This window comes from Phaseolus vulgaris, chromosome 7 (assembly GCF_000499845.2).
Source record: "Phaseolus vulgaris cultivar G19833 chromosome 7, P. vulgaris v2.0, whole genome shotgun sequence".
Lineage (NCBI taxonomy): Eukaryota > Viridiplantae > Streptophyta > Magnoliopsida > Fabales > Fabaceae > Phaseolus > Phaseolus vulgaris.
In genome coordinates this window covers 34,567,796-34,593,281 of record NC_023753.2, presented here as the reverse complement: position 1 = coordinate 34,593,281, position 25,486 = coordinate 34,567,796, and the positions used below count along the sequence as shown (strand labels likewise).

Here is a 25,486-nt window from a genome sequence, read left to right as displayed (position 1 = left end):
AAAGTTTCACGTTAAATCTAAATCACTTACACCCCCCAACTTTTGTTCTAATTTAAGGAAATTAGTGTTATTCTGTAAAAACATGTCAAATGTATCTTAGCTATACTTATTAATTGATCGTTGTTTCTGGAAAACTGACACTGATAGCAATTGAAAATAAAATATTAACAAAATGATTTATGACCACTGCAAACCAGAACTCTAATGTTCATTACAATGACACATAGACATTAAATTTACTTCTCATGATGCGCTGATAAAAAAAAATACTTGTCATGATGCGTGCAAATGTTTCGAAACGTTTTTTTACTTTAAAAGTTAAAAAATAATTTACTTTTAAATAAATGTAATAAAACAGTAGTTATTTAAAAATTTAAAAGCAGATAGAAATTTCTCGACATTATTTAAATAATTATGTATATTAATAAATAAGATAATTTGGTTAAGAAAATAAAGTATTAAACCCGTGTATACTGAGAGATAATTTCTTGCTTACAATAATTTTTATTTTGTGAAGAGAAATTTTAATCAGTTTTTTTATTTTGACTTTCTCTAATAAGAACAACTCTTTCCTAATCTTCTCTGGGTATGTTTCCCTTTTCTTCTTGAGACTTTTTTTTTCCATCTTCCATCTTCCTCTTTTATCTTTTTCCTTGTTCTTCATATCTAGACATTCTCATATGAAATGTTTAGTCTTTCTACACCCATAAGAGACGAATTTCTTTTGAACTCTTTATTATCTTTAGGTTTGCATCTTGTGCCATAATTTTCATACTTCCTTAACTTCTTTTTAACCTTATTGGTAAGGAAAGAGAGTTCTTCATCATCTATGTCATAATTTTTTCTGGATTTATCTCTTTATACCATTTATATAAATTAATTTATCTCAATTATCTTCTAGGAGGAGGAGGTCGAGCCCTTAGAAGGAAGCATGGCGGCGCGTGATGCCGTGGGAGGGCGGCAGATCCGACGCGCGAAGATGAAGAAGAGCTTGCAGCCGCAGATATCAAAGGTCTGGTCGTCGAACTTCGTACCATAGTGCCAATTGAAGGCTTCGGAATCGCAAATCGACATCGTGGAGGTTCGAGGAGGAAGAACGGTGGCGGAGCAAAACAACGACGTTTTGGAGAACAGTGGCTGCCACTGCGATAGCTCAGACTAATGCTTGAATTAATTGACAAGCTAACAAGAAAAAAAATAATTTACAATAGATGCGTCCCAAAACTACGATATGTCGAATCACAGTAAATGAGTTTAGGTAGAAAATGATTGTAGGAAATAATTAAGCACTAATTAAGTGGTTTATGTTATGATACAGTTGTAAGATGGATTGTAGAAATCTAAGAAAAGTAACTTGTCATTCGGGCCATGAAAGGAAATCACAATTAGTCTTAGCAATAATCAATGATGGAAGGATTATGTTTGTGCTTAAACTATTGCTTATTGCCTAATCATTACAGCTTTTGACTCTGTCCATTACTTTCCTTCCACTATTCATCTTCCAAAAGTTAATTTCATAACATGGCATACATTCTCAAGGTTTTTAAGTTCACGCACTAACTCCATCAGTTAATGGAAGTTAATAATCAACTTTCAGTTTTTTTATTCATGTCTAATTAACTATTAAATTTATGTATTTCAGTTTAGAACTTCTTTCTCAAATTTAAAATTAATTAAGGTCTTCGATAGTTAATAGATAATTTATTTTACTCATTGGAAAAGGTTGAACCTACAAGTTTGGTCGCTTTCAATTAATTTAAAAGGTAATGGTATGATCTGAATTTTATTTAATAATAAATTTAAATAAATAAAGAAGAGAAAGTTTATAATAAAGTATAGATATTTATTTTGTATTTTATTTAAGATTTTTTCTCTTTAAAAATTATATTCTTTAGACTTTCTAAATTTAAAAGATCACTCGAATTTTGTGGTGTTATCGTATTTCAATGTTGAATAAATAACCAAATAAAGAGTAAAGTGAAACCATCAATGTGTTAGTAAATTATTTTTTACAATAACACAAAACAATTACAAGTTATTTGGAATTATAATAGAAAACTAGCTCAAAAGAAAGTACAAACAAGAGAAAGTACGAACAAGATGACTGATCCATTCCTACTGAACAAAGTCTACGACTATCACATGATTGAAGTATTAGACTTTGTACACAACCATCAAACAATATATCCTTAAAAAGAGTTTAGTAATTTATTATTATAATTTAAACAAATATTTAGTTAGTTTAAATAAATAATTAGTTTATTTTTTAAATTGTGTATTTAATTATTTGTAACTAAATCCAATTTAAATAATTTATTAATTTAATATAATAAATATTTAGTTAGTTTAAATAATTAATTAACTTATTATTGTAATTTTAAAAAATATTTAATAATAATATAATAAAATTGAAAAACCAAAAAAAATAAAAAAACCAAAAAATTTTCAAAAGAAAAAACACGACTTCAATTAAAAAAAGTAAAAAAATATTAAAAGTGGAGATTTGTTATTTTTACACTCTTAATGCATAACAATAATTTAATAATCTATTATATTAATATTTTAATTATATTTTTTATCTTTTAACTCAAAGTGTGTTTATATGTATTACTGGAATTAAATATTTAAGCGAGTTATTTTTCTCAAAGACGTTAAAATATAACTTTCCAAAAACATAAAATAACTTCAACTTTTATAGCCATTGAGTGAGGAGCCTATTTTTTAAAACCATACATATATAATAAAAAAAATATTATTTGACACTCATTTTTCTCTTAGTTTTACCTTACACTTCCTTTTATTATATTTAACTAATAAAAATAAATATATTTTTTTAAAAAACAAATAATAATATTCTTAGTTGTTAAATAGAAGTATAAAAGAGTAATGGTATGAAATTATCATCTCCCATAAAAATAACTTGACGATTTCGGCACTGGGACAGCCTAGTCTAACAATTCAGAATTCACTGACACAGCTGGGCTGCATATTGGCCTTTATGTGAACCGTGAGACTGTTGAGGGGGAAATATGAAGTGGACTGTTTCTTCCTGCACCTCCATAGCTTCTTCTGTCACCCCATACAATACATAAAAATACTTTTTTATCCTTTCACAGCCATCCCATAGAATAGTTTTCGGACACACATTTGAAAAAAGACTTCCATATTACATAATCTGAAAGTTAAAAAGACTTTCGGATTACATAATTTGAAAACTAACTATGCATAAGAAAAAAGACTTTCAAATTATATAATCCGAAATATTACAGAGGGATAATTTTGGAAATATGAAATTTTATGGAGATGAGAGAATAATATATGGAGGTGCAGGATAAAATACTCTATGAAGTGATAATGATAATGGGTTTGATCCACCATCTAGGCCCAACCTGATGCATATAATAAGGCGAATTGATTTATAACTTATGATAGTAAAAGTTTAATAATTTAGTTCAAACAGTTAAAAATAATTCATCTAAATAATTATATGATTTTATTTTATTATTTTTTTAAAATTCAGTTTAATGTTATAATATTTCAGTTTAATTTAATTCATCTAAAACTGAAAACTATATATTAATATGAATGATCTGGAAATAAAATCCGGCAGGAAATGACATATACGATGATGAGTCTTGCCGTTATACATGTCCAAGGGCAATATGGACAAATATGCTTTCACATCCACTTTTTTAAATACATCTCACTTTTTTAAATAATAATAATAAATATAAATGAAGTATTTGAAAAAAATAATATTTTATGTAATTATTTTTAAAAATATAGACATGGAATAATCATGACTTCTTTTTTCTTTTTTCTTTTATCAGCAGAATAATCATGACTGTTAGGATATGGATTGCAGAAGAGTCAAAAAAATTTCAAATCCTCCTCTACACAATTATATATCACCAACTTAATTAGGTCAATAGGTCAACCTAAGGATAAAAAGATCAATGTCATGTTCATATGTGTTTTTCTTTTCGTAGCTAATTTTTCATCAAGATTTGTGATATGAGTGTAATTTCACAAACTTTTCTAAAAGTATTTGTAATAATAATAAAAAGCAATATTTTTTTAAAAAAAAGTTTAAATTGAGTTATACTTTTTAAAAATAAGCAAATAAAAAATAATTCTATATTATTTTATACATATTTAAATAATAATTTATTTATTTATTTACTATTATTATTTTATTTTGAATTTGTTATATATGCAAGCATGTCTTAAATCCAAAAGAATCTTCAATTGAAGAAATTAATTTGGATTATAAACTTATTTTGGTAGTTGCTTGTGATAAAACTTAACATATAATTAATTTATACTTTAATAATAAAATTTAAAATTTGGATTCTGTCTTAAATTCCTTTTAGCCAATCCAATTATTTTTCCCCTTCACACAAAATCTTTCTATTTTGAAAAATGTTTTGAATTGATTAAGCAACATTAATTGCTTGAAGTTACCATCTAACTACTAAAACACAAAATTCTGAAAAACTCGGTATTCTAGTAATATTTTGAAAGATATGTATTGCAGAAATATGCTATAAGATCATGGTTTATTTGAAGAAGATGGAGCCTTGCATAAACTTCTGAAAATACCTAATTAATTACCATAGAGTCAAATCTACTGTGGTTTCCCCATCAACCCAATTGAATCCCTTCTGCAAAGCCGGAGGTGCAATGATCAGTGCTTCCGCCATGCTGTTCAACAACTCCGGCATGTTAAACACCTCCTCCTCATCCCAAAAGAACCTTCTAGAACTTTCATCCGATGCCAACTTCAAACAATCTTCATTCCAAAAGAAGTTTCCAGAACCTCCACGAGAAGAAACATCGTCCCTCAGCTTTTGGAACTCAGTGCAAGAAAGAAGCTTCTCTGCGGTCTGCGTGGCGGCAAACTGAATAGTCCTCACAGAGGACGTACCTGAGTTGAGACGCGGCAAGAAGGAAATGGCTTCCGGGAAGTTCAAGGAAGCCCTGTCACCCTTGAAAGCCAATGCGGCAACGTCAAACGCAACAGCAGCCATGTCGGGGCGAGAGAAGGTCCCAAGCCACAGGCGTGCGTTCTTCTTATTAGGTTGTCGGAACTCACACACCCACTTCCCCTTCCTCTGCCTTACGCCTCTGTAGACGGGGTGACGTGTTTCTTGGAACTTCTTCCTCCCAGCTTTTCGTTTCTGCATCTGTGCACTCTCTTAGTCCAAAACTTCTCACTGTAATTGTAAGGGATTAGGTTTAGTGTAGCTAGGAAAGTCTTCCATGAGGGTGGTTTTATATTGAAAGGGGAAAAAGGGACATGATAGTTTCACAATTATCAAAATTTATACTTTTATTTAATATTTTATTTATTACCTTTTTATTTAATAATTTAATTTAATAATTTATATTATATAGTTGTTAGAAGATGAAAAGAAAATGTGAATATAATTTTTCGGATAAAAGTTAGAGTTGTGAACTTGAGGAAACTTGTGTGGCATGTTGCGGCACAACGACTGAACATGACAGAACTACAGCGACGTGTTATTGTGACATCAAGACAATGTGAGAAGCGTGCGTAAATTGTTGTTTGGACCAGTATATTTTATTTTATGATGCAGACCGATATATTTTATGATGCACGTGTCTGACTCTGAACTTTCGTGCACAGAAATATGTGGAATAAACTAAATTATAAAAAAATGTCAATATCAATTGTTCTTTAAAAAATGATTTTTTTATATTACTGATATTACTGATTCTTGTTACAAGTTTTTTTAGTCTACTTATTTTTTTTTTAATAAAGTCTCGTCAAGTTGTAGGAAAACGGATGAAATAAATATAATAATTGAGAAGAAAAATTCTATATAATAATGATCTATATTTATATATAAACAAGATTTCACTATTTTAATATATTTTTTTAATTTTTTCTATTTTATTTTTATATCAATATTTAATTTAATTACTGTATTATGAACATTGCGTAATTTTTTTTTAAAACATATTAAAACAGTTCTCACCTAACTGATAGGAGAGTAGAGAGAGTGGTACTTTAATTTTATTTTGTTCTCACCTAACTGATAGGAAAATGAAGAGATTTGTTACTTTTCTATTCTAAACTGATATTCTTCTTTATTAAATAAATAGTTTTTTAATTTTTAATTTTATTTTATTGAAAATTTAAACTAGCTTTCCTTACTTTAGTTTGAATAGGTGCCCACTAAGAACTTGAATCCTACAAAAGCTTAAGGGTAGCCTAACCTACACACAAAGTTCTGATAACAAAATTTAACTATATCACTAGGACTCTAAATTAACAAAATCTAATCCTGGAACTAAAAGTGTCATATGTAAAACCTAACTAAAACGAACCTAAGATGTTCAAAATCTGACTCAAAGAGAAAAAATAAATATGAACTTATTCTATTTGAGATTTTGATTGAGTAATTTTGTAATTTTTGCTACCAGAAGTCCAATGATAGACTATTGAACTTCGATAGTTGATATGATGATTAAGAATGTTAGAATTTTAGAGAGAATGTAGATGAAAGAAAAAATGAAACTTGTAAATGATTCTTTTAAAATGAAACCTGAATAACTGAATTTTATATTTATATATTTTAACTTTAATAATGAAATCTCTAGATATCATTTAAGTATATCACTTCTAATCTAAGTTTATCTTCTAGATCCTTATATAAAATACTCATATAAAATATATTATGGGTACTAAAATATAAAAATTAGTATTTTAATTAAAACAAAATAATAGATTAAAATAAGAAATTACAGAAATTAAAAATAATATAAAATAAATTTAGAGATTTAAAATAAAAGGTAACTATGTTTAGAGGTTAAATCATTTTATGTATCTAAAATTAATTTATATGTATAAAAATTGTAAGACTATATTATTTCCGTATTAGATTATATTTTAAAAAATATTATTACTTTTACTAAATTGTATAATAATATATTAATTTTCTTATATTTTTGTTGTAACAAAGTGCGTCTATTTCTACATAAGTTATTCTTATTACAAATATATTTAACTTTACCTTTCGTTAAACTTTTAATAAATACATGTTCATCAAATTAAAAATATTATATAGCATATTTAAAAAGTTTTATTTAATTTTAAACGTGCTACCAAACATGGAATATTTCATTACAATATGATGTCACATCTAAGTTGATGGGTTGAGGGATAGCAACAGTTCTTTGCCCTTTCACTGACACGTGCTATTATTTATTTCTTCTGTCTTTCTAGATTTTTTTAATCATTCGCACATTTTTATTTGCCCTTTGGATAACCCATGGTTCCACAAGATACTGAACTTAATTTGTAGTTGTGATTAAAATTAGATTAATAGATTTTTTTTTTCAAAAAAAGGGAACGAAGAAACAGTCTACAACGTGTTAGTGTTATACATATGTCCACCACGAAAGGAAGTTAAATTAATGGTAATTAAATATATAATTCTTTGAATTAGCATTAGGTTTAAGGTTATTTTCAGAAGAGTGTTACCACTGGGGTGAGAGTTAATCATATTATGATTCAGCGCTTTCCAGAAATTTTTAATTGTATGTAATGAAGACCCGTTCAAATATCTAGATATGTTAGTGGGAGATGTCATAAAGGAAATATATTTTGGGAAGGTGTGATGGAAAGAGTTAGAAAGTGATTGGGATAATGGAAAGGGAAGTTCATACTCACAGCTGCTAGAATCTGTTTAATTAAATGTGTTTTCTTCTCTTCTCCTCTGTTTTACATGTTCTTATTTATTTAGAATGCCATTGATGATGGCAAAGGAGATAATGAAAATGAAAAGGAAATTTATGTGGGGTTGGGTTCGATGAGTAGGAAAATTGCATGGGTGTCATGAAAAAAAGGTCAGAAGGGAGGGAGGTCTTGAAATTTTAGATTTAGACTCTTCAATGTTGCTCTCTTGGATAAATGGATTTGGCAATTGGGAATAGATAACAGTGGTTTGTGGAAGGAGATCCTAGAGTGGAATTATGGAAGTTGGAAGAATTTAAAGTTTCAAAGGGTTAAAAAGTCATACTCTTTTTTGGGGAGAGACCTGACAGAAATATGGAATTCAAAGGTTTGGAAAGTTAAGTTTGAGAATAATCTTAAGTGAGACATTGGAAGTGGGAGGAAGATAAAGTTTCTCAAAAGATTTATGGTGGGTGAGGATGTTTTAAAAGAGAGATTTTGGAGACTTTTCTCTCTTAGTTCAAACAAAGAGGGAAGATTGTTTCAAGGCGGGGAGTGGATTAATAATAACTGGGTTTGGAAGGCAAAGTGGAGAAAGAATTTGTTTGTGTGGGAATGAGAACAATTGTAGCAGTTGGCTCAAGCTTTGGAAGGTAAAAATATTAATTTGGATAAAGAGGATTGTTGGATCTGGAAAGAAGGCGAAACATTCAGTTACACGATTAAATTTGCTTATAGTATTATAAAGGGAGAGACAGAGGTGGAAGTGATACTTATATATGAAGATTTTTGAATTTTAAAAAGGCATAACCATCTTCTCACATTATAGCTTGGAGGGTTGTGGAAGACAAGATTGCGTCTAAAGCTAACTTGGAAAGATGATGGGTCTATGTGCTAAGTAACTTTTGTGGTATGTGTGGAGAGGAAGAGAAAACTACAATTCATTTATTTTTTAAGTGTAAAATTGTTTGGTTAGTATGGTGTAAGTGTTATGAGTGGATAGGTTTAGTTTCAGTGGATCATTGTGATGCTAAAACGCATTTATGCACTTTAAACTAGGTGGTATTAATAAAATGGTTAATTTGATTTGAAGTTGTATGTGGATTGCAATAGTAGGGAAGTTGTGGAGGCATAGGAACAAAAATATTTTCAGAATTGACCTTGAGATTTTTACTATGACATAGTTAAAGACGTGGTCATGGGTAATATTTAAAGTTTCACATGCTTGTATTTCTTATATCGATTGGTTTCTTAACCCATTGGTATGCGTGAAATTCATTAGGTAGATTTTTTTAGATGCTTGATGCAGCAGTTGAGTGTATTTTTTTAAAAAAGTAAAAGATATTATTTTTATTTTATTGAAAATTTTAAAAAATGTATATTTATTCACAAATAAAAAAATAAATGAGTATTATTTAACATGAAGAGATAAATTTAATTTTGTACTTAAAATTAATTTTATCATATGAGTCCTAAAAATAAATATGATATTTTATTATTAATATTAGAGAAGTAGATATTATCAAACACAAACTAATTAAAAAATAATGTATTCTAGACTTAAACTATCCATACATATATTTTACAACAATATTATGCAATATAAAGGATTATTTCAAAGAGAAAACTTTCTCCAGTTTAAAAACCATCTCTTCTAAATGTCTATGCAATAATAATTATATCAAATATGAAAATAAGCTCAATCCTTTGCAGGTTTCATAAATTCCTCACATTATTTATGAGGTTAGGAATACAAACCATTTGTGAAGGACATGAGAAAAGCTTTCTCATTCTTTGAAATTTTTTAAGTAATTTTTTCTAAAACAATCATGTTGAACACATGATTAGATATTATTTCAATAAACGAAGTCGAATTTTATTTTATTATAATTTGAGGCTTTAATTTGTGTTTTGGTTTGATTTCACACACTTGATAAGAACTTTTAAGAGAAAAAAATGAATTGAAATTTTCAATAAATTCAAAGTGGTCTGTAATAGAAATACAAATTTATAAAAGGTCATGAGTGTGCTTTTATAAGTTATGGATAAGCTCATTCCAATTGGAGAAATCCATCTAAACAAACTTCTATGTTTTTAAAAAGTATGAAAAATCCAATTATGCAAATGAGTTGTTTTCAAAGTACTTTAAGAGTTGAATTTATGATAAAAAAAACATCTGTATAACATCAAATTAACTTTAATATATTTCTCTTAAGGAAACTGAACTACTATTTTTAATAATAAAAAATTAAGTAATTTTGTTAATATAATTGAAGATAATCTGTAATTTAATAATTTTTCTGATTAAGACTAACAATAAATATATTTTTTTTCTATACAAGTTTTACTAAAATAGTATAGTTCTCTTAATATGCATTATATTTATTACTGAATAATTATGGTAGTTGAATAATTAATATGTATGTATATATTACTTACAATCATTTACATTAAAGTAATTTATATACAGAGTAAATTATACTACCAAAAATTATAAACAATTTAAAAAAAATAATATGTGATTGTGAAAATAACACATCTTTTTGACAAATAGAAAAGAAGTAAGAAAGAGTAAGAAGGAAGAAATGAACTGAGCTAAATGATAGACTGCAACTACTACACGATGCGATCTCTGGAAAAAAAAAATTAATACCACAAGAACAGAGAAGATAAACCTCATTAGTCATTAGTTGTTTTCAACAAAATGTTCAGTTGAATATCTCAGTCCAACTACATCCGTGTTTGTCTGGCATGCATGTTACAATTAATTCTCTCACCACCATTATCTTTTCTTCATGTTAATTTGTAATACAAATATGACCATACAATGAATTTCAAACCACTCTACAAAACTTATAGTTATAAAATATCAATAATAACACCTTTAATACACTCTATATACTATTTATATACTATCCTGTATTATTATAGTTAAAATTCATAAATGTCAATAATATAATCTCTATTATACTCTTTTTTATTAATACTTAAAATTTCAAATTACAGAGTGTTATTATCACATTTGTAATCCTCCTAGACATGTGTATTATTTGTTTCTTTTAATTGTTGGGATTTTAAATATATATATATATATATATATATAATTTTTATTCTCAAATCTTAATACAACATATTAGTTATGATTTTGATAATTAATTATTACTTTTATGTTATGTTTAATTAAGTTATCTACATATAATTGTTTATTTTGATTAGAAGTAATTATTTATTGTGATTAAAAGCAATTTGGGTGCTGATAAAAAAAAGTAATTTGGGTATACTTATCTTATTTTTAGATAAAAAGGTTTTAACAAAATAACCTTAAATAAAAAAAAAGGGAAGGAGTAACTAGTAGATGCAATAGAAGATGTTTTCTTTTTATCATTTGTTAAGGCTGTTTTGTAAAGATAAATTACTAAGGTGGATATATTAAATAGAATAATGGGTGAGGATGAATAACTGCAAAAACTACTAAAGGTGATTTACATACACCAATCATGTACATATCCCCCAAGTTCTTATCTAACTATAGCCTATTCAAATAAGGTGCAAAGTTAGATTGTAATCTTCTAGTGAAAAGAATAAAGATAATCATTCATTCTAAATTCTTCAACTGCTTCAAAATTTTCTCACACACTAACATACTAGTTCCTCTGAAAGCTCCTCCACTAGATAGCAAAAGATTGCAAGCTCAAGTTCCTGAACTAGCTCCCCTGTCTGCTCAGCATTTTTCTTCCACCTACCTTCTTCTCCAGAGAAGTCCTCTTCAATCATCATATCAATGGTGTTGCACTTCACTTCTTTCCATAAATCTAGTCTCCTACAAACCCTTCTTATCACCACCGTGTTCCTCTCTTCTGAGGAATTTATTTCTGTCTCTTCCTCCATTATCAGATCATAAACCAGCCTCTTAAGATCCTCAGGTGCCTGCTGCATCTTATCCACTCTCGAATGACTCAGGATTTCAACCACACTTCTTTCCCCAACAACCTTTTCTTCACCACATTCTGTTTCGATGTCAACATCATCATCGTAATCATCCTCTTCGATAAATGTTTCATACTCCTTGTCTTCTTGGTCTAACATTCTCTTCTCAAGCTCCACCGGATCTAACCCTGCAAGTTTCTCAAATCTACGAAGCCTGTCTAGTAGATCCTGCGTAGTTCCTGAAAATTTAATACAAAGAAAAAGAAAATCAACATTCAGTTAATTTTTTAAAGTTGGTTAGAGACATTCATTGCAGACAGATCATATTTCAGAGAAATCTCTTTTTGTACAGAACTGACAACCTTTCTTACATATATTTCAAGTTCAGTGTTTAGTAACTCAGCATGGATAAACAGCAATAAGTACAAGCAGCTATTTGAAGCATATAAAGTTTAGGATGCCTAAATTGGTCTTGAAGCACTGGTACCGAGATAAACAAAAATGTTCTCTTCATGCCACTCTATTACACATCAGCTAAAATGATGAATCATACCAAAGAGAACAAAAAAACAAAGGTTTAACGAGGATAAAGGGGTGTTGTGTAATAATTGAAAAAAGAAAAGAAAATGAAAAAGGTGATCGATGCTGTTAAGATGCAAAGTGTGACATGGTTTGCTGCTTTTCAGAAAATTAAAAACTACTATACTTGAATGGTGCTGAATTGCTCAAACCTTACACAGAACATTGAATAGAAGTATCAGGAATTCTGACAGGAAAAAACTTGTGGGTCATGTTGAAATTTATAATGACACTAGTAGCAATGTGTAGTTGTGAAGAAAGAGTAGGGCAATTTGACATTGAATGCGAATGCATGTTGGGGGATGAGGTATTGTTATCGTTGGATGGAACCCACAAAGATAGGTGGCATTGGCAGAAATGATATCCAGAAGACAGCCCCCCTTAGGGTATTTTGTAACAGACAATGAATTTTGAAGAAGCGTGTACGATGGCATGTTGGTGGAAAACGACCACACAACATAAAATGGTGGAAAATAAACCAAAAATATATGTATTAAACAATGACGTACTTTGAACATTGGCATAGCTAGAGTCCAAATCAAAGCCATCCTCTCCATGATCGTTATCATCATCGTCGAAGGGTGGGTCTAAAACAGACACTGGACTGCATTGTTCCTTATCTTCCTCTTCTTTCCCGGATTGGAATTTGTTCACGACGCCATCACCACTGTTAGTTTCATTGTCCTATGGAAAATTTCACAACCACCACAGTTAGAATATTGTCGTAATTGGGTAGTTAACATAATTCCCTAATCATTCTTATAATGCCCATGGATTTAGACTCAACACCTGCTTCATAATTGGGTTGTTGACTTCTGTTTTTTATGTTTTGGTACCCACTCCACTATTAATGTAATCGAAAATCCAAACCAGAAACTATTTTTCTAGAAAACCGAATGTCGGGGTCCAATAATTCATCCCAATAGAACAAACAAAAACAATATTCGTCTTCTTTTAAAGGGCTTTTTTTCACCGAATAACCCCAAAAAGTAAAAGGAAAAATCGAGAAGGTTGCATGGCAGACACCTGGACGAAAAATACAACTCAGAAACTCCAAATTAAATTAACCTACGTGACCTCTGCTTCACCAAATATTTAACAAATTCAGCAAAAATGGCGGGGTAAAATCCTCTCTCAAAAAACTTCCGCCAAAATTCCCAGACCCCTAATGCAGATCCTATTTGCCGACAAAAATAAACACCACGAACTATCACGGTTAATTCACGAGCTCAACTCGGTGCTCCGACTCACCACACTACCGAGTCAAACACCGAGTTGAACCCGGAAGAATAAAAATCAGTTCCTTCAAAGTTATTATTAGAATTATAGTTCAATTAAAATGTTCTGAATTCTTCTAAATTTATCCTCAGTAGTAGTAAATTTAATTAAAATGTAAAGTATGATATCTAATCATATTTGAGATAGTGTTGTGAAAGTATCAAACATATATTTTGGACTGTAGTCTAAATATAAATATTTTATAAGGTAAATACGTAGATTTTTTATTAAAAAAACTACTATCTGATAAGTCATAAATAATAATTTGGAGCAAAAGCTTTTACAGTGTACGTGTGTATTTTAAACATTTTTATTAAAAATTAAAAAAAAATCAATCTAAATTTATAAAATCAGGAGTTACAAAAATTTGTAATATGAGTTAAATAAGAAACACTTTTATTATAAATTGATTTTTTTATTTTTTATTTTAAATAATAAATTTACAATTTTGTAAATTATTTTTCATATAATTAGAAATAATGAAGACAATATGGTTTACATTGAACATAGACTGCGTACAAATAGTTGAAAAATTGATGGTATTTTTTACTTTTACTGTATAAAAAGGGCATTAATTAAGTTGAGTGAGTAATAAAAAATAATTTTTATTACTTGGAAAAAAAAAAGTATTTGGCAGAAGAATAATGTGAAAAGGAGCAACCTGAGTTGTGTGGCGACAGGGAGAGGCGAGCGGGGAAGAGAATTCCGGCGTTCGGCGGGGGGAGTAGTCGGGGCTCCGTTGGAGTGAGAAACGGAAAGGGGTTTGGCAGAAGAAGAGATCATGAGAGTTGAGTTTGCGTGTGTTGACGAACTGAATCTCTTGTTCCACAGAGTCATCGAAGGAGTGGCCACTACTACAAGTTTCCAAGTCCAACGACTTGTCCTCGTTGCTCTCCGACCACACGCCACTACTGCTGGGCCTGCCCTCACAGGATCCCACCACCGCCACCCGAACATCATTGTTTATATGTTCCCTGGTTCGTTGGTTCTTGAGTTTCTTGAAGAGCGAGCCGAAGATGCCGAAGGCCCTGTTTGGCTTGGGTTTGGCGTGTTTGTGGATTCTGAGCGCGGCTTCCAGGAGGAGCGTGGCGGTTTTGGCGTTGGAGGGCCTGAGTTGACTCTCCTTCTTGGTGGGCGGCGCGAATTCCAAGAGCGGGGATTTGGTGGCGTTGTGGAAGGAGAGGAGGCATTTATTAAGTGGGAAGTTTGAGTTTGAGGTGTTTTTTCTTAAGGTGGTGTTTGGGGAGGTTCTTTTGAGGAGGGTACGACGGTCCGAAATGTAGTGTTTGAGAAGGAAGGGCTCTTGGTCCACCAGCAGCAGGTCCCGCAAGTGCTTCTCCGCCATCATAGTGATTAAGGAGGTAGGTTTGGGGTTTGGGGTTTGTGGTTTGTGGGAAGTGCGTTTTGGTAGAAATAAGAGAGTGAGAGAGAGGGGAGTTGGTGATTCAAATGTAGGGAGAGAGTGAAATGGTGATATTATTAAATAATAATGCTACTGCTACTGCTACTACTGTTCACCATTGCATTTCTTTTGTGGTTGTATTTTTTTGGTAACTTTCCTATGGTTTTCTGTGAGAGTAATTCCAAGTAGTAAAGTTTTGTGAGAGAGAGAAGAAAAATGTAAAATGAATAGCCGGAGGAGGAGGAGGAGGATCAACTCTTTCCCACCAACAACACACACATGCCTCTGCAATTTTATACAATTAATATACTAATATTTTAATACATTTTTCTTACTCATTTATATATTGCATTAATAAATGTAATGCATTCTTTAACACATTTTTTACATGTTTTAATTACTTCAACAAATTTCTTTTATCTGTTTGATTATTCATATTTATTATTTGAGATGTTTCCTTTGTTTAGCATTTAAACTTAAAATCTTATATAAAATATATTTAGAGGTGACAAAATAAATTACATTTATTCATCATAGTCAGAACAGACTGAGACACTGGCTTATTCTGCCAAAGAAACAGGTTAACTGATTGGTCTACTAGTTGTAATGTTTTTAAGACTTAATTACTTAATGATTTTAATTAAATTTATAAGTATTTATGATTTAAGTTGGCATACTATTAATATATATATTTGACTTGCTCTAATAATATTACACACACCAAATATGATACTTTAATTATTTTTATTTTAATAAATTAATTTTAATATTTTACATGCATAATATAAAAATAAATAAATAGAGAAACTCACTACATATCTTTTATCTTATGATTGGATATGAAAATTCATAATCATGAAGTATTCAATCATACTGAACTTGAATTGTTTTTTTTTTCTCGTATTTATATGAATAAAATCATTTAATTTATTGATTTTAAATTTTTTATTACAAATTTTAATTATTATCTAATGTAAGAATACAAGATATTAAATAAATATTAATAATTCAAAAATATCAATATTGATGATATTTTGTAGTCAATCTTATTTTTTTATGTTCATTAATATTTTTTTTTTCAATTAATATTCATGAAGTATTTTTTTTATTGATATCGGTCAATATTATTTCAATTAATGTTAATCACATTTACTTAGGATGATATCGATAAGAACGATGTTGACTGTAGTTTTTCTTTACTAACTTTTTTGTATTGATCTTAATTAAAAAATTTCTTCAATTAGCATTACATAAAAACAATCATAGTTAATGTTTGTTAACATTTTTTCCAACCAACAATTAGAAAAAAATCCTAACAAATTATTGAAAAAGAATAACATTATATAAAGAATAAAAAAATAATCAAGACATACGTCAATAAAAAAAAATCGTATTTCCATTATTAGATTTTTAAAATTTTTGAATATAGATTTGTTTGGTTCAACGAGGACTTTGAATTTGGGAAAAAAAAAAGTATGGTATTGTTATAGTTGATGACTATTTTAGATACATAGTCAACGAGATACTCTAAAGGAAGTCATGAAGGTAACACTATATTAGGCAACAAAGTAAAGAAGTTTAATATGGAGAAGTTAAATTTGGTTGTTCATCTTAATTCCTAAAGACTCAATGCCTTCAATATGAAGAAGAAGAGAAAGACACAAAAGTTAAAACCTGCAATCTTGAGAGCAAAGTTTACCGAATATGACACTAATCTACCATAGTAAGTAGAGTGCTCGAAAAAAGATAGCAAGAAATCTTACTGAGCTCAAGTAATTTATTTTAGCTCAACATAAAGATGGGTTTAATAAAGCATTAAGACAAACTACATTTTTTTATAAAGTCCTTATAAAAAAAAAGATTTGATGTGGGAAAAGATGTGTACGACATTGCTTTGGTGCTGGTAGAGGATATTTTAGATGAGAAGGAGACCTCAGCTAAAGAGAAGTACATTCATCCTTCGAGTCCAACTGCTCATGTGGGTGCTGAGAACATAGATCCTACTATAGGTTCTTAGAGAAAATCATATTAGTAAACAAAAATATATATTTTAAATTGGTATTACCTTACCTTTGTGAGTTTTTATTATTAGATCAAAATTAAAAAAATCCTACATTTGATTTTTATTACGTTCTTAACAACAAAGTGTAAACATGACTTTATAAGCATTAGATCTTGTTAGACACAAGTCTTTCATTTGGTTGAATCGACAAAAGTATTTTGTCAAAAAACTAATAAATGTTAATTTTATGTTTCTAAAGAATGTTTGTATATTGAAGTGTTCATCATATCGAAATCTTTTAAAGATCATGCTTAAAGTTGCTCGACACAAATAACTTTTTTAAAAAAGTAAAATGATTAAGATAACTAGTTTTATAATTATTGAGTTTTATTTTTAAAAAATTATTATGTTAGAGAGAGGATTTTTGTGTCTCAATCATTGTATCAATTTCATATATTAAATTCCAAATTTACACTTCATTATTAATACTTATCAAATGTTCTAGTAAGAATCAAAATAATTTGATTGTAAATAATTGAGATAAACTCGGTACCAAGTGAAACATGTGTTGAAATATTTTTTTATAGTGAATAATTACATATAAATTAATTTAATTTGTATACATAAATCACTTATACATATATAAGTGATATAGTGAACTGTTATTAATTTTTTTTTATGTTGAGATGAATTAAAAAATATGTCATTCTCATATTTCATATTTTATTATTTATTTTCTTTATTCGTATTTCCTTACCATTTTTAGCGAGTTTTGTATAATTAAATTTAAATTTATTTGAATGGAAATTAAAAAATAAAAGTTGAAGTGTTGTTTTTAATACCAACTTTTTGAAATGTTAATTGAAATTTGGCCTCACCAACATAAGTCTGAAGGAGGAAGCCATGAGATGAAAATCCCGGGAAGTTAGAAATTGTAAAATAAATTGTAAGAATAGCAAATAAAAATAAAAATTGAAAAATCTGAATTAATATTATAAACGTTGTTATCAGACAGAGAAGCGATTTAAAAAAATTGTTGTCAATGTTGCAACAGCTGTGGTAATTAGATTGCAGCATTATTAGGAGTATGATTCGTACGCGGTGACTGAAAAACAGAAGAGGCAGTCACCGTCACAGTACTTGTGAGTGGTGATTGAGACCCGTTTCTGTTCTCCTTTTGGATCTCTTCTTGCCTCTGTCCTCTCTCTGAACCCAAACCCTGATTTTCAGTTTTCACTTTTCCGTTGCATCACTTTCGTTTTTCTGCTTTTTAATATATCTTCGTTTCTAATGTTTACCACTTCTGTAATAGGTTAGTTAAATATACTATATTTATCTTTTCACCATAACTAGACAACAATTTTCTTATGTTCTTCATTTGTTTAGTCATTTTTTTTTATCTTAAAACACTTTTTCTTAACCTAGGTGCTTTTTGAACCGAAGGCGCCAGCAGAAATCATGTTGCAAGAGTTATTTTACACAGACTTTAAATTTAGTTTTATCGTTATTCACTTTCAAACTTATTATAAATAAATCTTTTAAATTTTAATTTCTCCAACTTTGCGTATAAGAAAAAGCCTAATACTAAAGCATTTTAAGATTAAAATATATTCGGATAAGAATAAGAAAAAACGTAGTTTCTAAAGTTTAACGAGGCCTTTAACCCTTATCCTTTTGTTTGGACTGATGAATGAATTTAATGAAGAAAAAAATGATGGTTTTGAAGAAAAAGAGATTGAAGTATGATGTTATTTAGATTAAAAAAACAATAGAAAATAAGGAAGATAAAGAGAAAATTTATGAAAATTAGTGAGTGATATAATGAATGTGATTGATAATTTTTTTAATGGATGAAATTGTAATATTATAATTTTTGTTTTTGTGATTAAAATTAATTTAAAATAGTATTGATTAAGGTTAAAATGTTTTTCAATAGATTTTAATTCTAGTTTAACAATTAAACATTTAAATAATTGATTAATTTGTCCTTGACGTCTTTCCAAATTCACCAAAAACAGAATAATTAATAGGTTCTTAAAATCAATTAAAATGATGTATAACTAAAACAATATTTTACCCCCTTTTTGTATTAATTGATTAGAAAAAGTAATAACCGACCATTGTTTCTCATTTTATACACTTGTTTGAGAGTGATTAGGATAATTAGTTAAGTATTTAAGATAGTTAGTTGTTTCTTAATAACTTAATCCCTTAGAATATATGTTAATTGACTAATATGTTTATGAGTTTTTCCAAAAATGACGAAGAACAAATTAACCAAATAAATGGTAATATAATTGATTAAAACAGTGAAAATACTTCACAAGAACATTTTTTTTTCTTCAAATAATCGACTACCAGCTTAAAATAATCAGTTATTTGTAGCGGAAAGAATTTTAAACCAGTTTCAAAAATTTTATAAATTCAACATTTTTTTAATTTTTTTTATCAACAATAAAAAATAAATAAATGTGAACTACTTCAAAATTGCTTCAACACTTATACAAAACTCTAATCATAAATCTCTTCCACCAAATTTCAAACCACTCCACTAGACTCCTAAAAACAACTCACTTGACTAGACCCACCGAACCCACCTAAAAGAACAAATCCCTGAAAAAAAACGTCAATAATAAGAAGTTTTTATAAATATGCAAGGAATTGATATTTAGGAGACATCTTAATAATTTTATTTTAAATGCGAGAAAACGATATAAATGATTTTTATATGGACATTAATATCAATCAAATGACACAATATTGTCATGCTAATCAAAATACAAAAGAGTGAGAAAGATGAACTACAATCCCTATTTTTTCAATTGAAGCAACAAACTCTGTGACTTGTTTTCTTTTTAATCATAACAAACTTCAACAAACTTTATCATTTTGTTTTCTATTTAGTGAATCTTTTACTTCATTATTCAACTGTTCTTTGTGAGTTCAATATCTGTCCCTATAAATAAATTATTACTTTTGACAACATAATGCACTTGTCTTAGAGAAGTCATCAAGGTTTTGAATTATTGTTGGAGAATAATTTAATTTTTTAGTATAATTGGTTTAGTATCTAATTTAATCAATATAATAACTAATTATTTTTTATCTCTAAAATTAATTTTTATTTAATGATTTTCTTATAGTAATACTTATGAAACCGTTTATACCTTAATAAAGTTATTCTTAGAATGAAAATGGTAGAAAGGATAGGTCCATCAAATAAGTGAATGAAAATTAACATAGTGACACTTCTATTATTTTTCTTCAAAATTGATAGTTATTATTATTTTTTTTCAGAAAAATTGATAATTAATTTTCACTAAGTAAGCCAACATTAGTTAGACCAAAACATTTCAAAAATAATTTTTAAAAAAATAACATTTGGTTATGCTACTTGTTTGTGTGCTTGTTGTAGTGAGTTTTTTTTTATGGGAAAACAAAAACTTTGGGAGAGGATCTGAAATGAATTCAAACTGGAACTATTATTTCATTTATTTTATTAGAGAAAGAATGTATGTTCAATATAGTTCACATGATCACTTAAAATTACACTTTAAAAATTAAAATTTATACTTCTAAATAGGATTTTAGTTATTTTTAATATTTAGAATTCATGTCTCTCAATCTTTTTAACCAATCTTACATGTATGAATAACTTGATGTATATATTTGCTTCAATGGACTGAAATAAAATATTATTTTCTAAAAAGGACTTAAGTCAATTTTATTTATAATAAAGTTGTGTTTATAAATATATTTTAGTATTTTTTATTTAATTTTGATTATTTAGAAAATGTATTTTATTTTTAAAAAATATTTTCACATTTAATTTAAACAAATCAAAAATTTAAGTTGACTAATTATTTCTACTTTGACTAATTATAAATTTATGTTTTGTTATATATTTTTTTAAAACTGTCACATCAAATATTACATACAATTATCTGGATTCTGAAAGAATAATTTATGTTCTAAGATACACTTAACAGTAGTAAAACTCTCTCTTTTTTCTGACCGAAAAGACTTCTTATTGGCTTTGTAACTATCAAAACTAGTCTCACTTAAAAATGCTGCACCCGAGAAGATTATAGGTAACTAGCAGTACCTGTATGTAACTGTATTGGTGACTTCTGTTGCCTGTTCGAATACAACAACAAAATCACACTTTCTCGGGACTATCATTATTCGTCAAACAACACTGCTGAACCTGAATTTGGCACTTTGCAAATCACTCCCATTTTCCTCATATATATTCTCATTAATCTATTTTTACACTACATTTCACTTACTTCATCATAATTATCTATAACCAACAAAGCTTTAAACCGAACAAAAGAGAGATTAATTAAAAATGACCATTAATTTTAACTGTGGATTTAACTCTCTTTTTTCACTTAATATAAAAAAATGAAAATTAATTAACAAGATTACCACCTATGCAAAGATGTGAACAAAAATAGAGTAATTCCAAATCTTGACTTACCCTAGTCCTTTTGTGCATTCAACATGGAGGTTTGAAGTAAGATACTTAAAAAATATATAAACGTAAACGTGTAGTTAATTATACTGCTAAGATTGCATAAAGTAGCACATGTATAAGTTACAGCAAAAGAAACAAAAGCATAAAATAACAAATCTCATGCACGCCCATGTTCTGTGACTGGATTCAAAATGCAGAAAAGACAATTTGTCTGTATCTGACTGTATAAATAAGTCACCTACACTTTATTATTTGTCTTTTCATGATCTTTATCATTTTTATTCTCACTCACCTTCATATAGGACATGACCTAAATTTTAATCTATTCACCCACCATGTATAATTAGAAGAGAAATAACATGATAAATTAGTGGGGTTCTCATAGACACCTCCGTATGGTCAATTAAAAGGGGCAAACAAAGTTAGTGAGAATCTTCAGTCTTGTGTCTTACTATGTTGTCATAATATATGATCCATTTAGTTAATGATGGATAATGTATATATATCTCTTTCTTTGTGTAATAATGAGTAAAGTACTTGTAGATGCATGTAAAAGTGCATGATATAACTTAACTCAAAGTCTATATGACTTGGAAGTAAAAAAAAATTTCTGTTTCTTTGTTAAGTTAATATGTGAAGAGGGAGGAATCACTTTGCATGCCTTCATTTACAGCTTTAGTGCTGGAAAGTGGTGGAACAAGATGTTGAATTTATAACAAGTCATGATGGTGACTTAACTTTGAAAAGTTTCTATCTCATCCTTTGAAAAGTTTCTATCTCATCCTTTGTGTTTGGTGTTTGTTTGATCTTATATATATAAAAGGTAATTAATTAATAAGGAAGCATCCTGAAGAATCCTGGTGGTGTTAGTATGACATACACCTATTTGGAAAACAAAATATGTACCATCCATTTTCAGTTTACATTTACATTTTTTTTATTATTTTATTTTAGTGGGTGAATACATTTTAAAAATCTATCAAAAACTTATTATTATTAATCAAAACTAAATATTTAATTATAAACTATTTATCAATAATAAAAATTAATTTAGACAAAAAAAATTAATCTCTAAAATAATATATAATTTAGTCAATATAATAATTAATTATTTTTTATTTTAAAATTATTTTTTATTAATAATTTTATAAAAATTTACAATGATTCTTTGATAATTGATTTAGTGTGAAAAGTTTGTTATTATCCGTTTCTACCTTTTATTTACACAAATTATGAGTGTAGGGCGGTTTAAAATACCATACTATTAAATTATTTTAATAATACAAAAGTTATCAAATTTATCAAAAAATTTACAATAATATCTTTCTAAATGATATATATTTCTCTATAAAGTAACATAATGTCCTTTTTATTTTATTAAAGCCAAGAAAACCTTCATCAATATTTTTTAATGAAACTCACATGTCTACTTATCTTAGAAATAAATCAAATGCATAGGCATATTGATTTAACCAACCTATGTTAATAATAATTTATTTTTTATTAAGAGTAATTGCTTATAAATAATTAACACTTCATTTCAATAATATCATATATAATTTATCTCAATTTTTTTATTTGTTGGTTATGTATTAATGGGTATCTCTAATTTTATACATATTTTTTTAATAGATCGATAATGGAAACAAATGCAACTCGTATTCAACCAGAGATTTTATGGTTTAGATAGTCTAATCTAAACGTTTTAGAGGTTTTATAATCTAAATTGTCTAGTGGATATCCCCTAACTATGTTTCTTTAGCGTTTTTGAGACACATTCTATAATTTGTTTGTGATATACCTTCCAGTTGTGCTTTATCCAAAATTATCGTGAAGTATGCAGATGTTGAATATGTTATATGTGTTTCTTAAAATGATTAAATGATGTTTACAACACTATAAAGACTTAGGTTCTTCTTGTGGAACCTCTTTTAGGTATTAATTGTGTGTTTTCTTTGGTTGTGCAACAAGAACGACTAACTAGTAATATGAGTATGCTGCAAGACATGGAGTTCATTGTGAATGTAGTGGAAAAGTAAAACAATTAAAATACTAAAAAACAGAGTTATTGGAAATCTCAAGGAAGAGGAGGTGGATGGAGGAATCATGGTAGGGGAAAAGGACGGTTCTCCACGCGTTGAAGAAAGTTATGCAAAACAAGGGTATCACCCTTGGTCAAGAACCAAGATTTTTCTGCAAAAGATTCTAACAAAAGAAATGAACAAGTGTGCAATCTTAAAATGCAAAATAGCAAAGAATATGTTGATATAGACAATAGCCTAAACTCAAGACAAAATTCTTTTACTCACGAACAAGTACATAAGTTATTAAGTCTTCTACAAGATATGACCATCATAATGTCATTCAAATACAGAGCTATAATGGTGAGTCCATGAAACATGTATCACAAACAAATTTTTTGGGTCCTTAATATAGGTGTTACTGGTCATGTTATGTTAAAAAAAAATCACTTTTTACAAAATCAAACTTATATGCATAAATTTTCCAAATAATACTATAGTTACAACCAATTATGCAAGGACTATTAAATTTACAAAAAGATTTATCATTCTCAATGTTTTCTATATACCTGAATTTACATTTAATCTTATTTTTGTACAACGTTTGGTTGAAAATATGAATTGTCAACTAATTTTTTTTTTGTAAGAATTGTTAAATTCAGGACAAAGCTTAATTCAAGACGATTATTCTTGTTGAAATAAGTAAAGGGTTATAATACTTACAATAATTTTCTTTTAATTAGTCATGTATAAACAATGTTCAAAACTGTAAAGAATCACAAATTGATATATGACATTGTAGGCTCAAATATCCTTCAAACATAAGTGTAAACACTTTTCTTAGATTAACTTTAATTGTATAAATAATTATGATGTTTGTCATTTTACTAAACAACATAATCTCCCTTTTCATTGATCACTCTACTAGATCAAATCAACTACACCCTAAAGGCAACATTTTCCTTGAAATGGGACACACACAAAACGACATTCTCTACAAAAGGTATTTCAACATAATACAAAATTGTGAACTTCCCCCTTAGTAGATTCCTTATAGTTTCAAGACAAATTTCTCCCCTTCATCATTGTTACCCTTCTTTGTGCAATAAATATTCATCCTTGTGTTTGTCATGAACAAATTCACACCAAACCACAATGGGAAAAGTCATTGACGGCTGATAGTTGTCGTTTAGTAGTCAAATTAAAATAATTTCATGGAGACCATCTAACGCAGTGCTAAACAATCTAACATCAAAGAGATGACAATATAGATAAGGTCAGATGACCTCAAGTCATCTCCCAAGGAATCTAATAGTAAATCCAGTTAAGACAGTATTCAAAACTTATCTGCAATAAAAAAGAGTTAGAAATAACAACGAAAATTAAAAGGGGTGTTGAGATTGTTGTGCAGAAAAAAAATAAAGTAAAGATTAAAACAGTAAAAGAAGTAAGTTGATTCTTAAGATTTTCCAACAAAGAATTATTCATGAATATATCATTCATTCAATTATTTAAATAGAAGTAAATTTACCAAACACGTGTCAATAAAGAACAATTGAATCTCACTAATGAAACATGTGTTCACTAATTTATTTTGTAATTTACTCATCTTCATGCATCTACTCATAAGATTTTTAATATTTTACCTCTTGAATCTGCGTCCAAGAAATTGTTCAAAAAACTAAACAAAAGTCTAATTAAAAACAAAGTTGAATCATCAACATGCATTCAAAACTATTTCTCAAAACAATTAAACTCATAAGACCATATATTTAATACAATAAGATGTTGAAGAACAAAATTTTAATTGCATAGAACCTCATAATTCACTGTGAAATTACAATAAAATCAACCCAAAGGAGTTTAGCCTTCCATTTGAAGGCAAATGAAGATATTACAAAGAAGAAGAAAATATAACTAAGAAAACTTTAATGTTTTTTTCGAACGTCATTGTCAAGCTCTTAAGCTTGATGATTTCTCCTTGAAACTTGTATCTTTTTATAGGTTTTTCTACTCTAAGGATCTTGGTAAATTATTCTAATTCAGATTTTGTTAATAGTTTTTCAATTTCTAACTTTCCAAAATTTTCAAATTT

The 25,486-nt window shown here is 28.3% G+C and overlaps 2 protein-coding genes and 1 long non-coding RNA gene across 3 annotated transcripts; 1 reads left to right on the top strand and 2 right to left on the bottom strand.

The window, feature by feature from the left end:
- Nucleotides 1-582: 582 nt before the first annotated feature.
- LOC137828429 (uncharacterized) lies at nt 583-1,433 on the top strand. The gene is made up of 2 exons (XR_011083877.1): nt 583-802; nt 902-1,433. It is a non-coding gene; the product is annotated as an uncharacterized lncRNA (long non-coding RNA).
- A 3,071-nt stretch (nt 1,434-4,504) lies between these two features.
- LOC137830283 (dehydration-responsive element-binding protein 1B-like) lies at nt 4,505-5,294 on the bottom strand. Its single transcript, XM_068637533.1, has one exon. The coding sequence runs from the start codon at nt 5,184-5,186 to the stop codon at nt 4,611-4,613; it is 576 nt and encodes a 191-aa protein (XP_068493634.1). The 5' UTR covers nt 5,187-5,294; the 3' UTR covers nt 4,505-4,610.
- A 5,805-nt stretch (nt 5,295-11,099) lies between these two features.
- On the bottom strand, nt 11,100-15,158 carry LOC137830281 (uncharacterized). Its single transcript, XM_068637532.1, has 3 exons — nt 14,148-15,158; nt 12,718-12,892; nt 11,100-11,868 (listed from the first exon to the last, which is right to left on the bottom strand). Exons 1-3 carry the CDS (start codon nt 14,832-14,834, stop codon nt 11,339-11,341), a joined length of 1,392 nt encoding a protein of 463 aa, XP_068493633.1. The 5' UTR covers nt 14,835-15,158; the 3' UTR covers nt 11,100-11,338.
- Between the last annotated feature and the right edge of the window lie 10,328 nt (nt 15,159-25,486).